Raw genomic sequence first — 20,798 nt, 5'->3', positions numbered from 1 at the left:
CCATGTTTCCAATGAGGAACTCTGGCAAGATGAACTTACGGTGTCACCAAGAAGCCAATGGCAGAGACAACTACCCTGAAGCACAGGTCTGTGGTGTACAAGGGCTGCTCTCACTTCACACACATGGAAGTGGAGGACCACAGCATCTGGTTTCTGTCCCACACAGCTCTTTTTTTGTCTGAAAGGACAAGCCTGGGAGAACTGGAAGACACTGTTCTTCCTATGTCCTGACCACCACAGCTGATTCTGCATTGGAAAGTGAGAGCATGGGAGCTCAGCAGAATGCATTTCCACATGGTCTTTCCTACTGCTCCGTGTCAAAACAAAGGAGTACTGGGAGAAAGGAGGAGTTGTGCTAAGCGTAGTCCAGCTCACAACCCTTCCAGAAGGGGTGATAGTTCTGTTCAGCTGCATCCTTCAAGGCCTGAGGAGCTGAGGTGTCTAGTGAGCATCACACCACACAGTGGCAGAGGTTCTAGGCTGACATCCACAGATGTAAATACCTTTGGCTGTGCATCTCCACGGAGAGGCCTCTGGGCCACGCAGGGCAAAAACAGTGAGCTCTGGGCTTCTCCAAGCTAGGCACAGTGACGCCTGGGTCCTCAGGTGAGCTCAGGAGCTGCGTCTGCTTGGTAAATGCACACCAAGGGCACTACCTCATGCTCACTCCGCAGGAGCCAGGGGGGCAGGTACAGGTGTGCTTTGGGTACTTACATCTCCATCATTGACATTCAGACTTCACTTATCATTCACAGTCCCCATTAGGCTTGAAGGGTGAGCTGTGAGATGCTATTGGGCTTGCTGGCTGTGATAGGTTTGAACCAGAGGTGAAAAGGTCTCACTCACATCCCGTTCCATATCCCTCGGACTATACAGCCCCACTTTAACCTCTCCAAGAAATGTCATTTGAAAGATAACTTAAGTCTCCCTGTTTGGGTTTTTTTGGCAGGTTTTAACATTTGAAGGGGAGAAATAAACAACCCACATCCTGCCACAAAGTGGCCGAGAGTGGTGAACAGATGTGTGCTAAAGCTGCTTCTGGGCCCATGAGGTGCAGACAGGAGAGCTAAGAGGCAGGTCTCAGCAAGGGACCCCCTCCAGTCACAGAGGAGCGAGGTGACTGTGCACTGGGGAAAGCCGCCCTGGTCAGAGGGGAGGACATGTCAGCGGGGGACGCGGAGCTTTGACCTAGCTCAGGGAGAGCAAAAGGGACCCGACCCTGGAGCTGCAGAGGAGAAAAGGAAGAAAGGGAAAAGAAACAGCAAGGACAAACATATTCTTGGAAAAGTGAATAGTGGAACTCACACAAAAAAGAAAATATGAACCCTCCTCCCCCACCCCTCTAATCTCCCTTTCTGAACCTGCACAGCTCAAACTGCAATTGCCAGAATGTCAGAGCTACACCTCCTCCGGCAGCTGCACAGAGGTCTCCTCTCCCCCAGCCAAGTAATTTCCATATTGACACAAGAACTACACTCACTTACTTGCAAGACAGCTGATTAATCCCCTCGATGTAGTAGCATACACCACCATTGACACAATAGGACTTGGCTGTTTCATTGCATTTTCTAGCATGCCCGGACCAGGAGGAGAGAGTTGTGGTTACTGCAAGGGGAAAAAAAACACACACAAAAAGGGTATATTGTTATTTCCTTTGTTGGGCAATTCTGTTTTCTTAGATGATTTTCAACTAGCTAATTTGCCAAAGTAAAAGCCCCAGAGCTACAAGCCTCAGCCTGTGCCTTTAGACCCACCTTCACCTCTCCAGGTCCTGGGTCTGCGACTTGACCTTTCCTTTCCCAGCAAAAGTGGCCAAGTGAGTGAGGAGCTGAGGACACGCCTTCCTCTAAGCAGCCAGCATGTCGGGACAAGATCATATTTTTGGCAAGCTGTAGGGAAAAGTGTCCCTTTCCCACCTCTCCTTGCCCTCCCCTTACACATGCATGCAACCCTGCAACAGCAGACAGGCAGGAGGGTAGGAAGAACACGTGCTGCAGAGTCACAGAGTCATGGTGACATGCTGCTGAGGCCTGATTTTCACCATGATACTGGACCAAGATCCAGAGATACTGCAGGGGACATTTCACTGCTCCACATCTCTGGAAGGAAATAAGTTTTCAGAGCCAGAAGCAAGTGCCCTCATTGTCCCCGGAACAGGCCCAGCACAAGCAAGAACAGCTCCTTCTCTCCCTCCCCTATTTCTGAGCATTTCTCAGTCATGTCCCAATGGGGCTGCCTCAAGAGACCAAGCAGAAGTTCAGCAGAAGTCTGTCAGCCTCGGTATGTGCTAAGAGGAAGACAGCCAGCATGACGCAAGTTTCTTGGGATACAGATGCTTTTCCAAAACCAATTTTCTTTCTGGAGAAAAGCTTTCCAGTCATGTAAGGTACAAACAAAACTGACAGTACTCTGCAGAGTTTCACTGCAATTCCTGTCTCTGAATGACTCAGACAAACTTACAGCCCAGCACAAGAGAGCCTCCATAGGCAAGACAAAGGCTCTAGGAAGGGAAAAACCTTTTGTTAGAGCAACTGATACAGGTTACAAAAGCCAACCAGTTTTGGGGAATGCAGACCCACCTTCACATAACTGAAAGAAGGGCTGGGCACTAAAAACCATCTCCTTTTTCCAACTGAATCTCATTAAAGATAGTCCCCCCTTCTGGACTACCCACCTTGCTTATATCCTAACACAGTTACATCACCAGCAGTGTGGTTACTACCTACTTTCCAGTGCCCTTCATGCTCTACTTGAGGTTTCTGAGGAGATACCCTCCTCCATCCTGTTTTCCAAAACATGAACAAACCTCATGGAGAGGTTAGTGACTTCAGACCAGTTGCTGAAGACTGAACATCTCATTGACACAGGATTCGAGGAAGAAGGCTGGAGCCAGAGCCTCAGGCAGGAGCTAGTCAGAACCATGGGAAAAGCAGCTAGGCATGCCAGAGCTTGCCCTGGAGGGAGCTGGGGCTGCTCCCCACACCTCAGGCAGCCCCTGTGCCCATCCTGCCTCCGCAGCAGGCTCAGAGCCTGCCGCAGGTCCCTGCCCTGCTGCCTCGGGCTGCAGCCCACACTGTCAGAGCCAAGGTCTCCATTCTCACGCTCCAGCTGCAGCCCGGTGCCTGCCGGGCACGTCCAGGCTCTCACAGGTAAAGGAGGGCTTCCAGCATCCTATGAGGCCTCTCATATATGGGTGATGCTTGGCACGCAAGCAATCAAAGAAGCTTGTTCTGGCTCTCTTGTTTTTAGGACTGTCTCTGACTGCATGGGGTCTATGTCTGTCTGAATGAGGAGTTTGCTCCTCAGGCTGTGCACAGCAGGAGTAGCCCACACTGTTACCTGCACACAGCTCAAGGCAGAGCCAAGCTTACTGTTCATTTTGCTTGAACCAATGCATTGTCCAGCCCCATTGTCTTCTGATCCCATAGGGATGTCAATGCCTTCCACTGTCTGACAGAGCTGGGGTTGTGCACCAAGCAGAGGTATTTCTATGCTTTGCCTGAATATCCATTGATTCTGGGGTTGTCTTTTCACAGTTATCCAGGGCAGAGCAAGTTGTTCCAAAGTTCTCTGCAAACCAGACATGTCAAATACTTCAGCAAAGACTGAAAATGCACATGGCCCTGGAACAGCAAATAGCTGCTCCCCTCCTAGGGCATGAAACGCCAGCCAGCTGGAAGTCAAATGTGCAGAGCAGTATACACATACTAGAGTGTGTGCTGGGTTTTAGAACAGATGATGATTTGACCAAGCCACCAAAGAAGTCCTTGCAAAAAACCCTCAAATATGAAAACTCCCAAACTTCTGTGGGGAAATTCAGCACTCCCTTCCAGTTAAGATTAATGGGAACTAGAAGCCAAAGCTATCGTAATGCCTTTGTAACAAGTCTGTATAACTTACACCTTCACAAGATAGTAGCACATTTCTTCTAAGGCCAGTGGAGAGCTGCAGGTTCAAGACAGAGGATCTTTGTCTGTGACAGCACCTGGACTTTCTTTGCAAGGCCTTTCCTTAACTATTGCTTGATCCAGCCACTTAAGCCAAGCCTTAACTAATACCAGATGCCATTTTAAAAATGAGGATGAAAGTAAAACCTAGCCTGTGCATGGGAAGCCTGGGGTTGTGCAGGCTGTTGGGCGAGTAGGAGCTGCCTGATCTGCTCTGCAGCTCTCGTGGGGTTGGCTGGGCCAGTCTTGTGGAGGCAGAAGCAGCAGCAGAGCAAGAAAGGGCCTGCTAGAGAAGTGTGAAAATTGCAGGGGAGAAGGTACACAGAATACAGCCACTGTCCCATCAAACAGTCCCTGAGTGCTGCCCGGCCAGCACACAGCATGGGACCTGCTGAAAGCCGCTCGCAGGGCGGCCTTTGGTTTGGAGTGCTTGCACTGAAGTACCTTAAAACTGCACAATGAACAGGTCTCTGTTAAAGCTGAAAGCGTGCTGTCAGATCAGGGAACACTGAAACGTCGTGAACCAATGCACTGGTGCAAACTGAAAGGCACATGGGTGAAGAACAAGCACAGGAAGCCGTCACCCCTGCAACCATCAAAAGTACCAGTTGCTATCAAGCAAAAAAATCCATCTGGCAAAGTCTCACATCATAAATCCTACAGGAAAGGATTCTGGAGCAAGCCTTCCCACAGTAAGGGAGAAACAGAGGGAGAAATAAAAACAGAGCCCAGCAACCTCCCCACAGAAAACACCTCAGATAACAAGGTACCCTTTCCACCAGCAAAGCTGGACGGGAAGATGCAATGCTGTGTGATGTTGTGATACCAGGGTGGATTACAGTGATAACCAGCCAGAGATTGCATGGAATTTTCATCCCATGTAAACAGTTTTGTTCCTTTTAAACAAATAAAAAAAAGAGACTGACATGAGTGAAGCTTGGGACATGCATGTTGTGCACTTCTAAAAAGAGAGCTGTCAACAGAGTTATGTCTGTCAGAAAAATACGTGGTTGATCAGTTCTCCTAGAAGCAGCTTGTTAATGTCGTTATCTTTTAAATCCTGTTTTCTGCAAGTACCGTGCCCTTTTTCCCAAAGAAGCACAAAGTGTTTTAAAACTGAATCACAAAATCATATTACTATGGTCCATTTGTTAGCAGCAATAATGTAGCAAAGGCTACAAAAAGAGGCAGTCAGCGCAGTTCCCTGCTGAAATACAGACCATTATAAGACTATAAACTGAGCAGTACTAGTCAAACCAAAGCCCTGACAGTGGCCAATAGGCAATGCTTAAGCATGAGCATGCAATGATTATTTTCTTCTGGCCATCTGGGATGAGCAGCTCAGAGACAACTTAAGTCAGCTGCAGTGTCTTTACATTTAATCGTCTTTGATGGACTTCTCTTCCACGAACGTGTCTAATTGCTGTTACAATAAATTTAATCTTGTAACAACCACAGTATTTGTGACAAGAGCTCCAGCGTTATGTACACAGTGTGCAAAGACACATCTCCATTTACTTCTTCTAAACCTGCCCCTTCCTGGCTCTTGCATTAGAAAAAACAGTGATCATCTGCACCCGTATCCCCTGTGCTACCTGTGGCTTTACAGGCACAACCAGCATCTCCTTCTCTAGCTGGAAGGCGATGATCTCTTTAGTAGCTCCTTATACAGAGGTTGACCCAGCTGCAGTTCATCTTTGTGCATCTCTTGTTCTGTTTTTCCCTTTGGAGATGGTGAGACCATCCTGCACGCACAATATTTATGTCACCCTGGTTTGTTCTCTATTCTATTCACAGTAATTCTTAATGTTCATTTTGAGTTTTAATGTACCAAATATAGATCTTTCTCTATTATAAAGCTGAACTCTCACTCCTGCATGGTAACACCGAGTCCAGAGCCTTCCAAGGTGCCTGACTGCTCTGGGATGTGGCTGCAGCTGCGACTTCACGTTCATGAGGGCAGTAGCTGCAACTAGTTTGGGAGTGAAGATAGGCCTGACAATTCAGAGAGCAGCTCTGGTGTTGGGACAGAGGGAAGCGAAAGCCCTCACTTAGAAAATGTTAATTCTGCCTGGGTTGAAATGTGTCCCCCTTTGACACCATGTGGCTGCAGATCACAGTCAAGCACCTTGAAGCATGAGGCCAAGGGAGATTTCAGGGGGTTTCCACCGCACTACCAGGATAATTCCCATATTCACAAATGACTCCATTCAGTTATTTGATGTTTAGCTGTATTTCCCCATCAGTCTGGGCCACTAGATAGACCTTAACAAATATCTACCTGGTCCTGAGTCATCTGTGGTTTGATGACCGATGTTGGTAAAGTGAGCCTCACATACAGTTTATATGCAGTCATGCATGGTCATTCACCTCCACTCCAGACACCACTCAGGAGTGCTGGGTGATCAAGAAATGACTTCCCACAGCTATTTTACCTTAACTGCCACACGGTACCAGGCAGATTTTACTCCCTATTGACTAGTGTAGTAGAGTAAGTCCTTCACTCAGCCTCCAACACAACTCCATCTAGCCTAAATGACTTGGAAAGTTGTAAAATTACTGAGTTAAATGGAGTCTGAATAAGCAAGGGAGCTTATACCAGTTTTGGGTGCTAGTTGCAATCTGTGTGGAAAAGGACTCCTGGGAAGGCAGTGGGAGATGAGGGGGTTTGTGCAGTAACAGCAGTCATGCAGCAGTTGCCTCCTCAATACTTCAGCAAATTAAGAGCAGGAAACGGAGTGTTCACAGGGCAAGCTACAGAACAGAAATGGTGAAATTAGACAAGTGGGAATAAGCAAGGTGCCCCTGAGACAGGCCTCTGCAAACACACAGGCAAACTGGTCACAAAGCTTCTGCAAGGTGGAAGAAGGCTTGGAGCAGTTCACCCACCAGCAAGTCAGATCTCCAGCTGGTCTCAGTGCCAGGGCTGAGAACAAAGCAGAAGGGAATAAGGAGGTGAGGATGGGGAAAGAGGGCTGCGTCTTGATGGATGTGATTGCAAATCTGAAGCCATTTTTTATTGTTACTGTCCTAGTCAGTGAGGCCAGCGTAGCATAAACATATGAGAGATTCAGAGCACTGTAGTCATTCAGAACATCTATTTTCCATTGCACGCCTAGGTTATTCAGGACGAACATCAATGACAGGGCAACGGAGAGGAGAGCCATGGGCACTGACACCGCCATGTGGACTTCCTTCACACAATCCATCCATGCAGATTGTGCAGGGATTGTTACACAGTTCCTACAGTGCACATCATTTAACTTTTGCAAACAGCTCACCAGCCTGTTCTCAGAAAACTGGTGAAATACTCCTCCTGCAAGGAGTTAACTAATGCAGCTTGGACTATAGTTAATTTTTCACAAACTACAGCTACTGTCGAGGAGAGCAGGGAGACAGCGATAGTTTCACTGCTCCTTTTTTTTATAAATAACTTTGACTGGTGGGTTCATAGAGTACAGACACTTTAATTCTCTCAATATTTAGACATTCAGTTAGACAGATGAACTCAGCTGGTTGGAGAGTGTATACAAATTGCCTGCTCTGTATATGCCTCATGTACTTACTGATAAAACACAGAATTGCTGAGGTTCCTCTCAACCGAGTTCATCCAACTGCTTGTCAGAAGAACATGGATGAGAAGGTGCCTGGCCAAGCTATTCCTTAGTTGTAGCACTGTAATCCTGGTGCGAGCCACACTAAATCCATGATTTACACTGATGAATACACTGAGGGGCTGTTGATCCTAACCATTCTTTCTGTGGCAGATTTCTGTATGTCTGGTACGACACTCTCTTCTCTTAATAAACCTGAACAGATGCTGGATGCTCACTGCTGCTATCTGTACATAAAATCAGAAGGGCCTGTGCAGACTGGGGCTTGCCTGGCAACAGACTGGAGACTCGAGCTCATAAAAATTCTGTTCATGTGTGTTTATTCATTTGGAAATGACCCAGTATTTACCCCTGCATTTTATTGAAATAGATCCTGCTGCAATTATGCTCCTAGTTCCTGAGGGGATCATGAGGATCGATAGCTGCAGACTAGAAGTTCATCCCAAAATACATATGCCAGACTGCAGGACACTCATCTCAGAGCATTAGATATTGCTGATCAAAACAACACAGGCAGCACTCCCCGTGTCTCCGATCTGCACTGTTCAGGTGCTTCACTGAGGAGCAATGTTTCTGACTGCCAAGGGACTGCCTGCTTCCATAGGACAGGTGCTATTTCAGGGGCAAAGTCCTGTGTTATTATAAAGCTTCCAGTTGCTCTTCCAGGCCGATCTCTCCAGCTTTATGAAAGAGCTCTTCGTATGCTTTTCTCTACCACAAGGATCCCAGAATGCATGGGTTAGCACTGCAGGATTTTATTTTCCAAAATCCCCATCATCAATTGTAAAAGCAGAAACATGCTACTTCAATGAGGGGATTTGTTCAACAACCTAAAACGCCTTTTGCAGGGCCAGTGTCAGCATGAATGCTTTGCAGGCAGGACAGCTAAAGCCCAAGAAGTGAAACAACATGCCAGGATCACATGATGGAGTCAGACAGAGCAGATCTCCTGGTACATAGCCTCCTGATCTGAATGCTGGGCTTACAGCCTCAGGTCTTCCAGGGGACACCAGCTTCCATCCTATGCTTCACTCCATACTGCCCATCTTTGCCTTTAGAGTCACAGTGGCCTGTCTTTACATCACATCTAGAGATGTGAAGGCTACTTGAAAAATACACAGTGCACAAAATAAGCAACAACCAGGACCTGACAGCAGCCAGGCACAACACAGCTCTCTGTGCAGACTGACAGTGAGATCTCCAACACATACACCTTCAAGGTATCATGTCTGTGTGCGTGCAGGCTCTACTCAATTATCAACCACACCTCCAGTTGTGGGTTTTAAAATATCTGAGTAAAGGCCACACCAGGACTTATTTCTAGTCTAATATTGAAAACTGGTCTATCCACACGGCCCTTGGTGGACTGACTTCTGTCTGTTCTACCCATGCTCCGGGCTGGCCGGACACCCTTCAACTCCAAACCAACAGCACCACGCTCACGTTTGTAGTATTGCTGGCTCCAGAAGAGCACAGTGCCTTCGGACTGGAGTGACCAAAGACTGACCAGCCAGTTATCGTGCAGGTCCTCTGTGATCACCCTGTAAAGGTCAGGCCAGACTGGACTTGAGAAAAGATTTGGGGGAATTGGCTGAAGCTTAATTACATGGCACCTCATACTGTGGTATATGCTGAAGCTTCAATTCAGCTGGATGTGACTTACAAACCACGTCACAGTAAAGACATCACTGAGCCATTGTAATCATCCAAGTCCACCAGGCCTATCTCACTTGAGAGACAGAAAGTAAGGAAAACATTTCCAACACCCAGCCATGCTAAGCATTGGAGAAAGTATTAAATGGGAGAGGGTGAGCCTGAATGAGTCTAAACCAATGAGTCTACAAACTTAATCCAATGACATCACCAAGATGACAGCTATGAAATCTGTGGACCTGAACTGGTGTGTGGAGAGTTAGACTTAATTGGAGAAAGAAGGGCTGTTTCACCTACCCTCCCACGGGGATCTCTAAAGAGACTTCAGGGAGGGCTTGTGATCCCCAGTAGTTGAAATAAAGTCCCCCAAAATCAATCCAGAGAGCTCAGCTTCCATTCAGGTGCCTCACATTATCCCCCAATCCTCATGTTTCCAGCACAACTCAGCACTGCCTCTTCTGCTCTTTCTCCCTCTTTCATCTTCTCATCTGATCCCAAATCTTTCCCTGCTGCAGAGCACCCGTAGAGTGAGATTAGACAGCCCAGCCAGCCCTGCCAGCCTACATAGGCTGGTAAGTAAGGGCACTCAACCAGATCAGCTAGACAGTGACCCAGACAAAGGGCATGAGCAGCATCCAGGTGAGCAGCTGCAATGGTCCACATGTTGGTTTAGAGCATCTGCCCATTACTGGCAGATTCTCTTGTATCCTGATGGTACTCAAACCACGCTTCCTCCACCCAGCCTGTATTCTCTTTTTACCTGGTTGTTGAAGTCAAGGAAATAAACTAAAGGGGAACTCAACAGCAGAAAACAAGCAAATGGTATTACCTGTCCTTTTCAGAGATTTCAAATGTTATCTTACCTTTCAAAAATAACTTTGATAAGATTTTAATATCTCTGTCCTGCATAAACCTTCCATCTCAGAATGCTCTACAGATTGCTCTGAACTGTCTTCCATTTTGGCCTCCATCAAAACGTCTGTAAACTTTGACACTGATTCGTATTCTGTTTACCAAGCAGGTCTGTAGCCACAGACACCTGAACCTTGTTTAACTGCTTCAAGCTGCACAGTGACAGGATCACGTTACCATTTTGAGTTCTCTAGATGTTGACATTAGCATGAAGGACCTTCCTCTCTGCATCAGGGCACATGATCAAGTTATCCCATCCCTGCAAGTTCCTGCCTGTGAGCTGAGCCACTGTGACCACCCAACTGCACAATCTTAGCCTGTGACACCAGACATGTCTTATTTAACACTTTTTCACTATGGATGAGGCTACTGCAACTATCTCATGCTTACTGACCTCAACAGGAAGAATTCTTGATAAGAGTAGTAAGCATGTCTTCTCTTTTGAGCCCCAGTGCTTTCTTCAGAGAGCATCTCTAGGGCTGCTCTAGTCTGCAATGCTCAAACAAAAGCATATACTCAGAGGAAGGTGTAAGACGCTGGTACCATGTCAAAATATGCAGCATCATGGAAACACTTTCCCAGACACCAGATTTCCTTTCTGAATCTGGCCCTCTACGTGGAACAAAGCTGGTGTTAATATCAACACTACACCCCTATGACCAGGCTAGCACTCATCACACTCAGTGGTCCAGCTTGTTACATCTGCTAAATGGCTCTGGCTCATCTGAAGGTGTCCACACCACTGAAAGAAGCTGAATGGTACCCCTTGCCATGAACACACCATGTAGTGGGAGCACCAAGAAAACCGACTCTCTGTCTGGCAGGTCCCAGTACTCACCCCGAGTATAGGGTTGCATCCACACGGACTGGACAAGGACGCAAGGCAGATTTGAATCCAGACAGCTCTCAAAAAGCAGCACCGTCAGATTCCAGATCTCCCAAGTGTGCTGTCTTTAGTCCCAGATCCAGACTGGTATCAGGGTTGTTTCCACACCAGAAACACCATGAGATCCTTGTGTTTCTCCAATACTGTCATGAGATCTGTGAGGCCCATACCAAGCAGTGCCCCCACCAAAAAGAACCAGAGGTCCTGCTCCAGCCAGCCCATAGGCAAGGGGAACAGCAGCTGGGGAAGAGATCCCATGCACATCATCATAACAATGCGGGCATTTCAAAGAACCTGTGGTACCAATCTGCCTCCTGGCACTCTGCAGCCTCCTGTCAGATGCTAGTTAGGCATCGGAAGGTGCTGAGATGGAAAGCAGTGCAACAAAAAATACTCTTCCAGACAAAAAAAGTTACTCAAAAATGGAGACAGAACACCTTGGAGACCTGGGTTGCATTTTGAGTGCTGTCCGGTGTGTAAAGCTGCCTTGTGTCAAGGATGCAGCAGTGCCTGTGTGTCTGTGGCTACTGGAGAAGAGGAGGAGGAAGGCAGAGGTGACTCAGAATGTGATAGGATTTGCTAGTAGCTACACTTAGAGGTGGTAATAAAGGCTTTAACAGTGCTCTAAGGGGGAAATATGTGATATCCCACTCCTTTTCCCAAGGCAAGGGTAGAAAGGAAGGCCAGACCATCCAGGAAGGAACTGGGACCTTCAGGAAAAACACTAGTTAAAAACATAACACCAGGAGCAACAGGGCTATGGGGTGTGAGGCATTTGGGGCTACACAGAATGATGGGGTTTTATCTTGTCTAGGCCATGGGGAGAACACAATGAGCTTCTTGAGGTGTAGGGTCTAACACCCTTGCCCAGCCTACCTGGTAAGATGCCTGCCTTGCACCACAGGCCAAACAGAAGGGACCAAGCGCCGTGGCCAAGCTGTCTCTGCAAGGCAGTGTCTCCCAGGGAACTGCAGATACCACCAAGTTTGCATGGTGCTTTCTCAACACAGTGTTTAAAATCCAGTGGACCATTTACAATGTTTCAGTGAAACAATGAGAGGTGAGACAACAGGTGCCAGACAAGCTTTTGAATACAGAGATTTAAAAGAAATGCAAGAATCTTACAAGGATGAGATACTTGTCAGCTTTCCAGATCATCACACCTCACAACATCTTCATTACCTCCCCACATGTTATACACATGTGCAATTCTATGATCGATCATCAGCAACCATAAATATCAGGGGGACTATGTGTTATTTAGATAACAATTGAGCAAGATCATAAAAAAGGAATGTGAAGGAAAAAGTCAATTACAACTTTAACTCTGGAGACTTTATCATCTTTTCACATCATTAATTAAAAAACAGACAATCAAGGATGATTTTCCCACAGAGGAAAGAAGTTTTTCAAAAGGAGAAACTTCTGTGCAAGCCACAGTTTCCAGTGCCAGTTTCCGTCCTATTGTTGAAATTAGGCTTTTAGTAAAAATAGCATATATCTAATGCAATGCAAATATGTAGCATGGATCTATGCTGGTGAACACAGAGGAAAAACCCTGGGGAAGGATGATATGGTCATTGCAGTAGTGGTGCTGCGTCTCAGCTTGATGTCCCCAGTGCAGTGGAAGGCTAAGCACAACACGAGCAAATTTTAAGTGCAGTTTTCTAATCACAAAGGATTTTAAAGGATACCTGACTAGTCCCTGTTGTGACTGCAACCAGATTTCCTTTAAAATCATAAATGATTGAGCTTTCCAAGGAGGAAACATCCCCATAAAATCCGCAAAGTGGAATTGTCAACAGAGAGGCCCAGCCAGCTACGCTGGGCGTGAGCAGCTGGAATGGAAATATAGCACAGATCTCAAAATAACCACCTGGTCCTCGGCTCGGCGGGTGCCTGCCCGTTTGGATGGGGTCCTAGTGGGCTGTCCAGCATGCAGACGCTGCCCGAGCGTCATGGCGTGCCCCCCAGGGAGAGCCTCTCCGACACAGAAATAATGCACTCCACCAGAAAGAGCTGAACCAATGGCCAGGCACCTGGCTTCTAGATCCACACTTGTATACGTTCTTTGATTTTTATTTTTGTGTGCATTTGTGACAACTGAACAGGAGGGAATGCTAAAAAGCACTTCTGCCACATTAAACCAAAGTAAACGTTTTGCGAAATCTGTTCCTGCTTTCTGGAGACTCAAGTTAAAATGTGATGGCAAGGTGCAGGTGTATTTTCTGCAATTTTTTTATGACTTATGCTTAGAAGATGCATGTCTTTCTTCTTGCATTTCCTATAGCCTCTTTTGGTTTTCTCACCCATCCTCAAAAAAAAACCAAAACCCAAAAAACAAACCAAAAAACCCCCCCACCCCCTAAATCAAAGGCCATAGCAAGCACATCTTACAAGTATCAATAAACCCATGTATTGAACGAGCTGGGAATGCTTAAAATCCAGCTGCAATTTTAAGTAGCATGTTCTTCAAGTTACCATTGCAATAGTTACCAACCTCTCCCTCTCTAAGACAGACACCAGCAATATAAATCATATTTTTTAAAGATCTGAGGAAAGATCAGTGGCTTTGGGAGAAATCAAAGGGAAGTAGCAATTAAAGAAGATTCCAGGAGGCAATAAAGCGTTTATGCAAAATGTCTCATAAAACCAAAACAAGTAAGGGGAAAAAAGCTATATGGGGGGAGCGGGGGGAGAGGTACTTACACTCTTCTTCCATAACAACTATTTTAGTTTCTGAGGCTGGTAAGACTTGTGGTGCTTTCGTTGTTCCTGGGGAAATTAAGGTAAGAAAGTAGTGAACAAAATATCTATTTTGCGCAGAGAAGAGTGGGCTTAGCTACTGCAGGGAGGAGGACAAGAGCAGGTGCTGCTGGGTGGGGCAGGCTGGGGTGGCTGTCAACATGTTAGTACTGGTTAGAGGTACTCTCAGATGGGTAACTGGGTAACAGAGGCAGATAAACCAGTGCCCCTGCAGGGGACGGCACGGGGCACACTGGCCCCCTGGCTGTAAAGGGCCTCAGCCATTAGGATCTCTGTCATGAGAAAAAGTCAGAAATGGGTCAGGATTCACCCTGCAGGAGATGAGAGAAACTGTGGGAGGATTTTTAGCCCTGAGGGCCATGAAAGTGTGAAGATAGGATCACAGAACATGACAGTGAGAAAAATGTGGAGTTTAAGAAAAGAGGTCATCTGAAGAACCTCCATCCCACAAGTATGTGCAGCTTTGCAGCACAAAGTAATGGTCATACAAGAGATGGGGGAACATGAAACAGATGGAGACCATGGCCCAAGGCAATACAGGAGCCGAGCACATGTAGCAATTTCCTCTTTATAAACCAGGATACTGGGAAAGTCCAATGTCCATAGTCACCAGCTCTACATAAGCCTGCTGACAGCAACAGCCCCTTCTGGATCAAAGCCCCTCACCACCCTCTAGATGCACAAAGGAGAAAGCCCCAGGAGCCTACACCGTGTGTGCAGCGCTCTGTCAGAGACGGGGTGTGAGACAACCATGAGAAGGTAAAAGCGGAAGGAATTTTGTATAAAAGTTTGATTTTTCCTGCAGTGTTTAGCAAAGGGGAGATGGGGTGTCAGTTAAGGAGATGTCTAGAAATTTTCTGAGGAAGAAAAGAGTCTGAAACAGCCGCATTTCAGCTGCGCCCTCATGCCCATGTGATATCAGTATTAGACTACTCAATGAAGAGAACTGGGAAATGGGACATTTTTCTAAGAAATAATCTAATTTACCATAAAGTAATAAAAATCTGAAAATAGCACCAAAGCACAATATATTTTGGCTAAGCCCAGAAACATTTCCTCAGAAACTGACACACTTCCAAACCTTTTCAATGAGAAAGCATTTATTTCTAAGCTGGGCATTTTGTGGAAATACCAGAACTGCAGAGGAGAGATGAGGCGATGGGTTTGGCTTACAGGCATTTTCTTTTTTTTTTTCGCTGCACTGCAGCCACTCTCTTTCTAAAGAAAATTTATCTTTAATGTGTTTTGGGTAATTTGAAACAGATTTGCATGGCTGAAAAGGTGCTCTTTTAAAACTGGTATAAACCAAAAAGTGGTAGTGGAATAGAGCAAAAAGTACTTTCAAACAGCAACGCTGCCTCATCAAGCTAATTTTTTACCAGCGGTGACTGAATTTCCATGGGCCTGAGGGTCCCATCTGTGAGCTCCTTCTCTGCCAACCAGGACTCAAGTGGGCTCAGGAGCCTCTGTCTCTGGCCTCTGCACCCCTGGAGAGGAACAGCATGTTGGGCTGATGACACCTTGCTCCTCCACGATGCTCATCTCAAGCCTCAACACCTCAGGCCAGCTCTTGCAATGCCACCTCTCTACAGGGGCACACAGAGATGTCCCCAAACCTCGTGTCTCTGTATCACAAGATGTGGTGTTAGCTCTGGACTTTTTCCTAGTCCTGGATTCCCCCATCTATATCACAGGAACATTACAGGACCTCCAACAATACTGCTAAGTGTCAGGTCAGAAAGTGTGCTTCCAGCAGATGGTTCCAGAGCATCAGTCCCCGCCCAGCCTGCCCAGGACAGGCAGATGCACCAGGTTCCCAGGGACAGGGCAGCAGTAAGAAGCAGAATATAAAGCAGCAGAACATACAGAAACAGCAATAGCTGGAGTAAGCTTCTGGGAAAGAGGGGAAGGCTCCGAGGGCAGGCCAGCTCGCACGTCTGCTCTGATTAATTGTTATAAACTGCTAGAACTTCATAGAGGACTGTGTTGAGATTTGGCCGCAATAGGATCAATGCTAAGGAGCCTGGAGAAGAATGCAGGGACAGAAGACAGCACATACTTGGATTCAGAGACAAGCAGATGCCCCGAGGAGTTTTCTACTGAAAGATATCACAGAAGAAGGGAGCTTGCAGAAGTGAGGAAAGCTGTCAAGGTCCCAAAAAGGCCCAGCAGTAAAGGAAGAGAGACACTCTAGGACAGCAAGTGCCTGGGCACAGATGAAGGCTGCTCAACTCTGGGTGGCTCCAGAGGGAAGTGAAAAAAGTGTGAAAAAAAAGGGTGACAGATCTGCAAAAGCCTACAGCAGCCACCATCATCTCGTTTACTTTTGCAAGGGACTACAGCCGGCATTCAGCTGCTCTCCTGCCAGGTGACCTGCAAATAGCAGCAGCAGCAAGGTGTGCATGCAGCTGAGAGGGGCAGGCCAGAGGCAGACTTCAAGGCAGCTTAGAAAATGGATTAACCAGGGCACTGCCACAGCAGGGCACAGCAGTCATTCTACTGGATCTGCAGCATCCTGCAGCCACAAGCTCCCACTAGGAAAAGGTACAGGGCAGATCTTTGGGTGTTTTTCAGGTCTCAATACATTTCTGGGCAACTCAGGTGTGCCCTCACACCCTCTGTGTCCTGAGTGAGAGCAACCACCTGCCCTTGGCAGATGACATGCCAGACTCCATTCCTGTGGAGGAAGAGTTAAACTGACAAATGCTGCCACTATACCTGTGCAGGTGGGAAGGGGCAGTTCGAAGTTGCAGTGGCTGGATGTGTGTTTTCCTGGTGCCATACGCAGTGTGCAGGGTCAGAGCCTTGCTCTGCTCGATCACAGTCTTCCTCTTGTGAAAGGGGATTGCTAGTGACTGGGAAGGACGAGTGGAGGAGGCAGACGGGGCTCTGATGGCAGGCACACGCTGCCTGTGCACATCGCACATGGGGAGCAGGGGTTGCACATACAGCTCCCAGTCAAAACAGGAACAGTTTACATTGCAATGGGACAGCCAGAATGTGAGTCAGGAAAAAAAAAAAAAAAAGAGTGGCACTGCCTCAGTTAGCTTACTCTGGACCTTTCCTATCGTGATCAGAAAGAAACACAGCAGAGCAGTAGAGCTAACTTCATAGATGTGAAACATGAAGGCACGGAGGTCTGAGCACGGATGGCCTTTCTCCAGACCTTGCAGACTTTGCAAGCACTGGGTTTTTATAGGCAGAGTAACTGAGGGGGAGGCTATGTGATACGGCAGCTTTGCAGAATAAAAGATTCAGGACTGCAAACACTGCTGAGACAGAGGTTAATACAGAAAATAATGCCAGAAAGCAGCAGGAGAAGGCTACCTTCCTTCACATCTGACTAATGCTAATAAGAGCACAACAGATAAACTGGATCACACTGAAGGGCTGCAGAGCACAGCCCAGGCTCCCACAGCAGCCCATTGCGAGTGGCAGGAGGAAGAGCTTAGGAAACAGAGCTTGTACAGAATCATCCCTCCCCTAGTCACACCCTCCCGGCTTCTGGCAAGCACTGTAGGGACTTTCTGAGCTGGAGGGTGCATCCAAACCATCATGTTAAGCAATATCATTATTATGACCGAGATAATAACAAAACCACCTAACCTCAGACTCCATCCACTGAGCTCTAAGAGATGGAGCACACAGTCTAGGATGAAAATCAGAAGCAACTTCACTCATCACAAAGCTATGGTTTAATTACTCGTCTTCTGGTGAGTTTTGCTTCTCAGAAATTCTTTAAAAAAAGAAAACATCAAGCCCACCAGCTTTCTTTCCTCTTTACCCCTTTTTAAAAAAATACATTGACTGTAGGTTTATTTAAAATGTAAATTAACCACATTGCCAGTGACAGATAACAAAGATAAACATTTATGCTAAGCTGCATTTTTCTTATCTCCCAAGATTGTTTTACTCAATATCCTGAAAGCATGAAACAAAATACAAGACAGATCATGTGCAGAAACTCCTGCTTTCTGCATGAATGGTAGACAGCTCAAGACATTTGCTATCTTCTTCACTTACCACTTTTCACATTCAGGCTGCCTTTTGCGGTGTCTTTCCCTAAAACGTTCTCCGCTTCGCAGCTGTACTCCCCAGCATCTTCCAGCTTCACCTTGTTGAACTGCAGTCTGGAAATCTTTCTGTTGAAAAGTACAGCAGACATTTCTTACTCAATTGCTAACCATCCTCATGAATTGATAACCATTCCTGGCCCTGGTGCGCTGCCTGCTATGCCACCCCTTCTTGAGAGGATGGGCTGCCTGACCTCACAAGCTGAATAGGCACTCAAGCCTGGTCAGGATTCAGATGAGACCCTTTCCAGTAATCACATCCACCATGATTTCCTAACTGAGCATCTCCCTCTGAACCCACTGCTCTTAGCATGTTGCCATGGTTTGGTCTGAAACGTCCTCTCATTTGCACAGAAAGTCTTGCGAGGGGTTGAGCCCAAGAGTCCCAGCATCACAGCACACAGGCTTTCTGCACGGGAGAAAAGCTACTTTACTGATGGACAGCAGGATCTGCCTGTGAGACGGGGCTGTGGAGATGAGACACATGTTCTGCACCTTCCTCAGCAAGGAGGCTGAGCAGTCCGGTGCCTCACCGGCTGTGTTCAGCAGTGCCACACACTCAAATGCAAACACCCAGGGGGTCAAGGGGGATTCATCCCTTTCCAGCCAGCAAATCAAAACCTTGTGTTTTGACCTAGACAGCTAGCTTGTAACTTTATCTGGGCCAACAAATAGGGCAAGCACTTCATCTCCCCCAAATACACACACTCCAAAGTACCACAGACATGTGGGGCTGAACTGCACACAATCATCTCATCAGCCAGAAGTGCCCAGAAAGAGCAGGAGATGATGTGCCCCTGTCAACTACCAACCTGTGCTGCATGCCCCATGGGAGAGGGAGCAGCTCTGCGGCAGAGCTCTGCAGCGCTATGGGGAAGACAAGCATCACCTTTCCCACTGGCTGTGACTGATGTCTCATTCCCTGGGATGTCTCTCTGACTAATAGGTAAAACCTTTTGTGTCTAGTTTAACAGAGATCTACAGGAGCCTTCAACACACACTGAGTACCACTCATGAGACCACCGTGGGATTCCTACATTAAGCCCTCTATTTTACTACATTTCCTTCCATTTTAGCCATCTTATCAAAAAACACTCTGTGTACTCTTCTTGTGAGAACACCCCTCTGCTTTCTACCCCAAGCTTTTATCTCAGGTCTGTGTCATACAGTCGCTTTATTTAGAGGACTGGAAACACTGCCAGCTTTAGACAGAGGTCCCAGTGGCCTATGTCGCCGAAGGCAAACAAAATTCCTTTTATGTGGAAAATAATCATTAGCTTTGGACATATTTGCAATGTTACATGTGTCATCCGAGAAGGACTTTTCTTTGGGCTGTGCAAATCATCGTCCATAGGAAGTCCTTCACAGAAGTGCACTGGCATCTTTTTAACACCCTGACATGCTGTTCTACTGGGAGGCACAACGCAAGGACACAGCATGAACATCTCACTAGTTATATTAGTAAATTAAAAGCACTTGGAGACAACTTGGTACGGCTCCCGGGATACTGGCACTGCCCTGTTTTACAGGATGCGGTCAAGTGTTCAATTGCGCGAATTTAGGCCCCATGTGGAGCAATTTTTAAATGAATGTTGACAGTATGCAAAGATCTCTTGAATCCCTCTAATCCCAGGTCTCCCCTAAACCACTGTGCAAAGCCAGTTATTTGGGCCAATGTGTTCCAACATGGGTGCCTAAACAAGCAGGCCGATTCAGAGGGGTGCAAAGCTGCTCTGACTCCCAGTGCTGTACACTTCTCTGAATTTTCTCAAGTCTCTTAGAACAGCCCGTGACAGTCCTGGACATTGTGGTCCTCGCTGCTGTGATGTCTTAGGAGTCAAGCAGCGTCCAAGAGACAGCAAAGCATTTAAGGGCCTCCAGGGCCTTTTGTTGCCTGATGGCAGTTGGGTTCTGCATCTTGCTGGGGAGTTACGATGGGTGCCTGATGAAGAGGGTTGGCTTTGTTGGGCTGTAGTGCCCAGTCCAGGACCACGTTCTACTCCCTTCACAGAGGCAAAGGGGCGAGGTGGGCTCCTGGTACTTCTGCATGCAACTCCAAGTAGTCTGCCCCCAGCAGAGCCCAGCCATGGCTTTCTCTCAGCTGTCTCAACCCTCATTGACAGAATACACCATTTGTTTCATAAACCACCCCTATGACAGGCTTGTAGCTATTGCTGCAACGCACAGCAAAAAGGCAGGCAGCACGTGTTGAAAGCAGCTTGGAAGAGCAAGGCTCTAACTTAAAGTCCTGTAGAAAACACCGCCCTCACACACCAGCGTGCTGAGGCTATCTGCCAGCGCAGAGCCGAAAGCCTTAACAAACCCACTGCCTTCAGCTGCCAGAGGACAGATATTCTAATGATAATTGGCTGTATTGCAATCTCATATGCACAACACATTTCATTGTGTGTAGTAACTGAAAAAAATCCACTACAGCATTAGAATATCACCTGTGATGTGATCTTTTACAGATAAAGGGTTCTAAGTCCCAAAGATACAAATTAGTAAGTTTCTAGTGACACAAAAGGCTAACGAAAGGGGGCACGTTTGCCAGATTCATCTCCAAGAACAAGATGAGAGACATTTGGTCTTTTACCTGGAACTGGAGAGGAATGTGAGTAGAATAAAAAGCAATGTTGGCATTTATAGCATATTAGCATCAAGGTGAAACCAGAGGATTATTTTGTTTTAATGCACAAGACTGTTGTACTGTCAGAAAGAGCTAATTTTTGTTTTCCATCACAGTTTGTTGAAATTCTTCTGGATTGTAAGATCCCCTTGAAAAATCAAGAGCTTTTTCTTGCTTTTCATACCCCAGACCAATGGTGTAGCTACTCTTGGTCTCCACACTGTGCTGTATAATATTAGGTAACAGACTTGGGGGAGAGAGATGAAGGGTACAGACAAGGATCAGTTTGACTGTGGAGCATAACCACAGTAAAGAGAA

The 20,798-nt window shown here is 46.9% G+C and overlaps 1 protein-coding gene across 5 annotated transcripts in view; it reads right to left on the bottom strand.

Annotated features, from left to right (window-relative positions):
- NRG2 (neuregulin 2) overlaps positions 1-20,798 on the bottom strand; it is a 171,453-nt gene that overhangs the window by 33,333 nt on the left and 117,322 nt on the right. For 3 of the 5 annotated variants that reach the window (XM_074884117.1, XM_074884118.1, XM_074884122.1), the window contains exons 3-5: positions 17,802-17,920; positions 13,722-13,787; positions 1,485-1,605 (exon numbers count right to left, since the gene is read on the bottom strand). In XM_074884117.1, coding sequence (XP_074740218.1) covers positions 1,485-1,605; positions 13,722-13,787; positions 17,802-17,920 — 306 coding nt within the window. The remainder of the gene's footprint in view (positions 1-1,484; positions 1,606-13,721; positions 13,788-17,801; positions 17,921-20,798) is intronic. The other 2 variants (XM_074884121.1, XM_074884119.1) reach the window with 1 other exon arrangement.

Source organism: Strix uralensis, chromosome 14 (genome assembly GCF_047716275.1).
Source record: "Strix uralensis isolate ZFMK-TIS-50842 chromosome 14, bStrUra1, whole genome shotgun sequence".
Taxonomy (NCBI): Eukaryota; Metazoa; Chordata; class Aves; order Strigiformes; family Strigidae; genus Strix; species Strix uralensis.
This window is presented reverse-complemented; position numbering and strand designations above follow the sequence as displayed.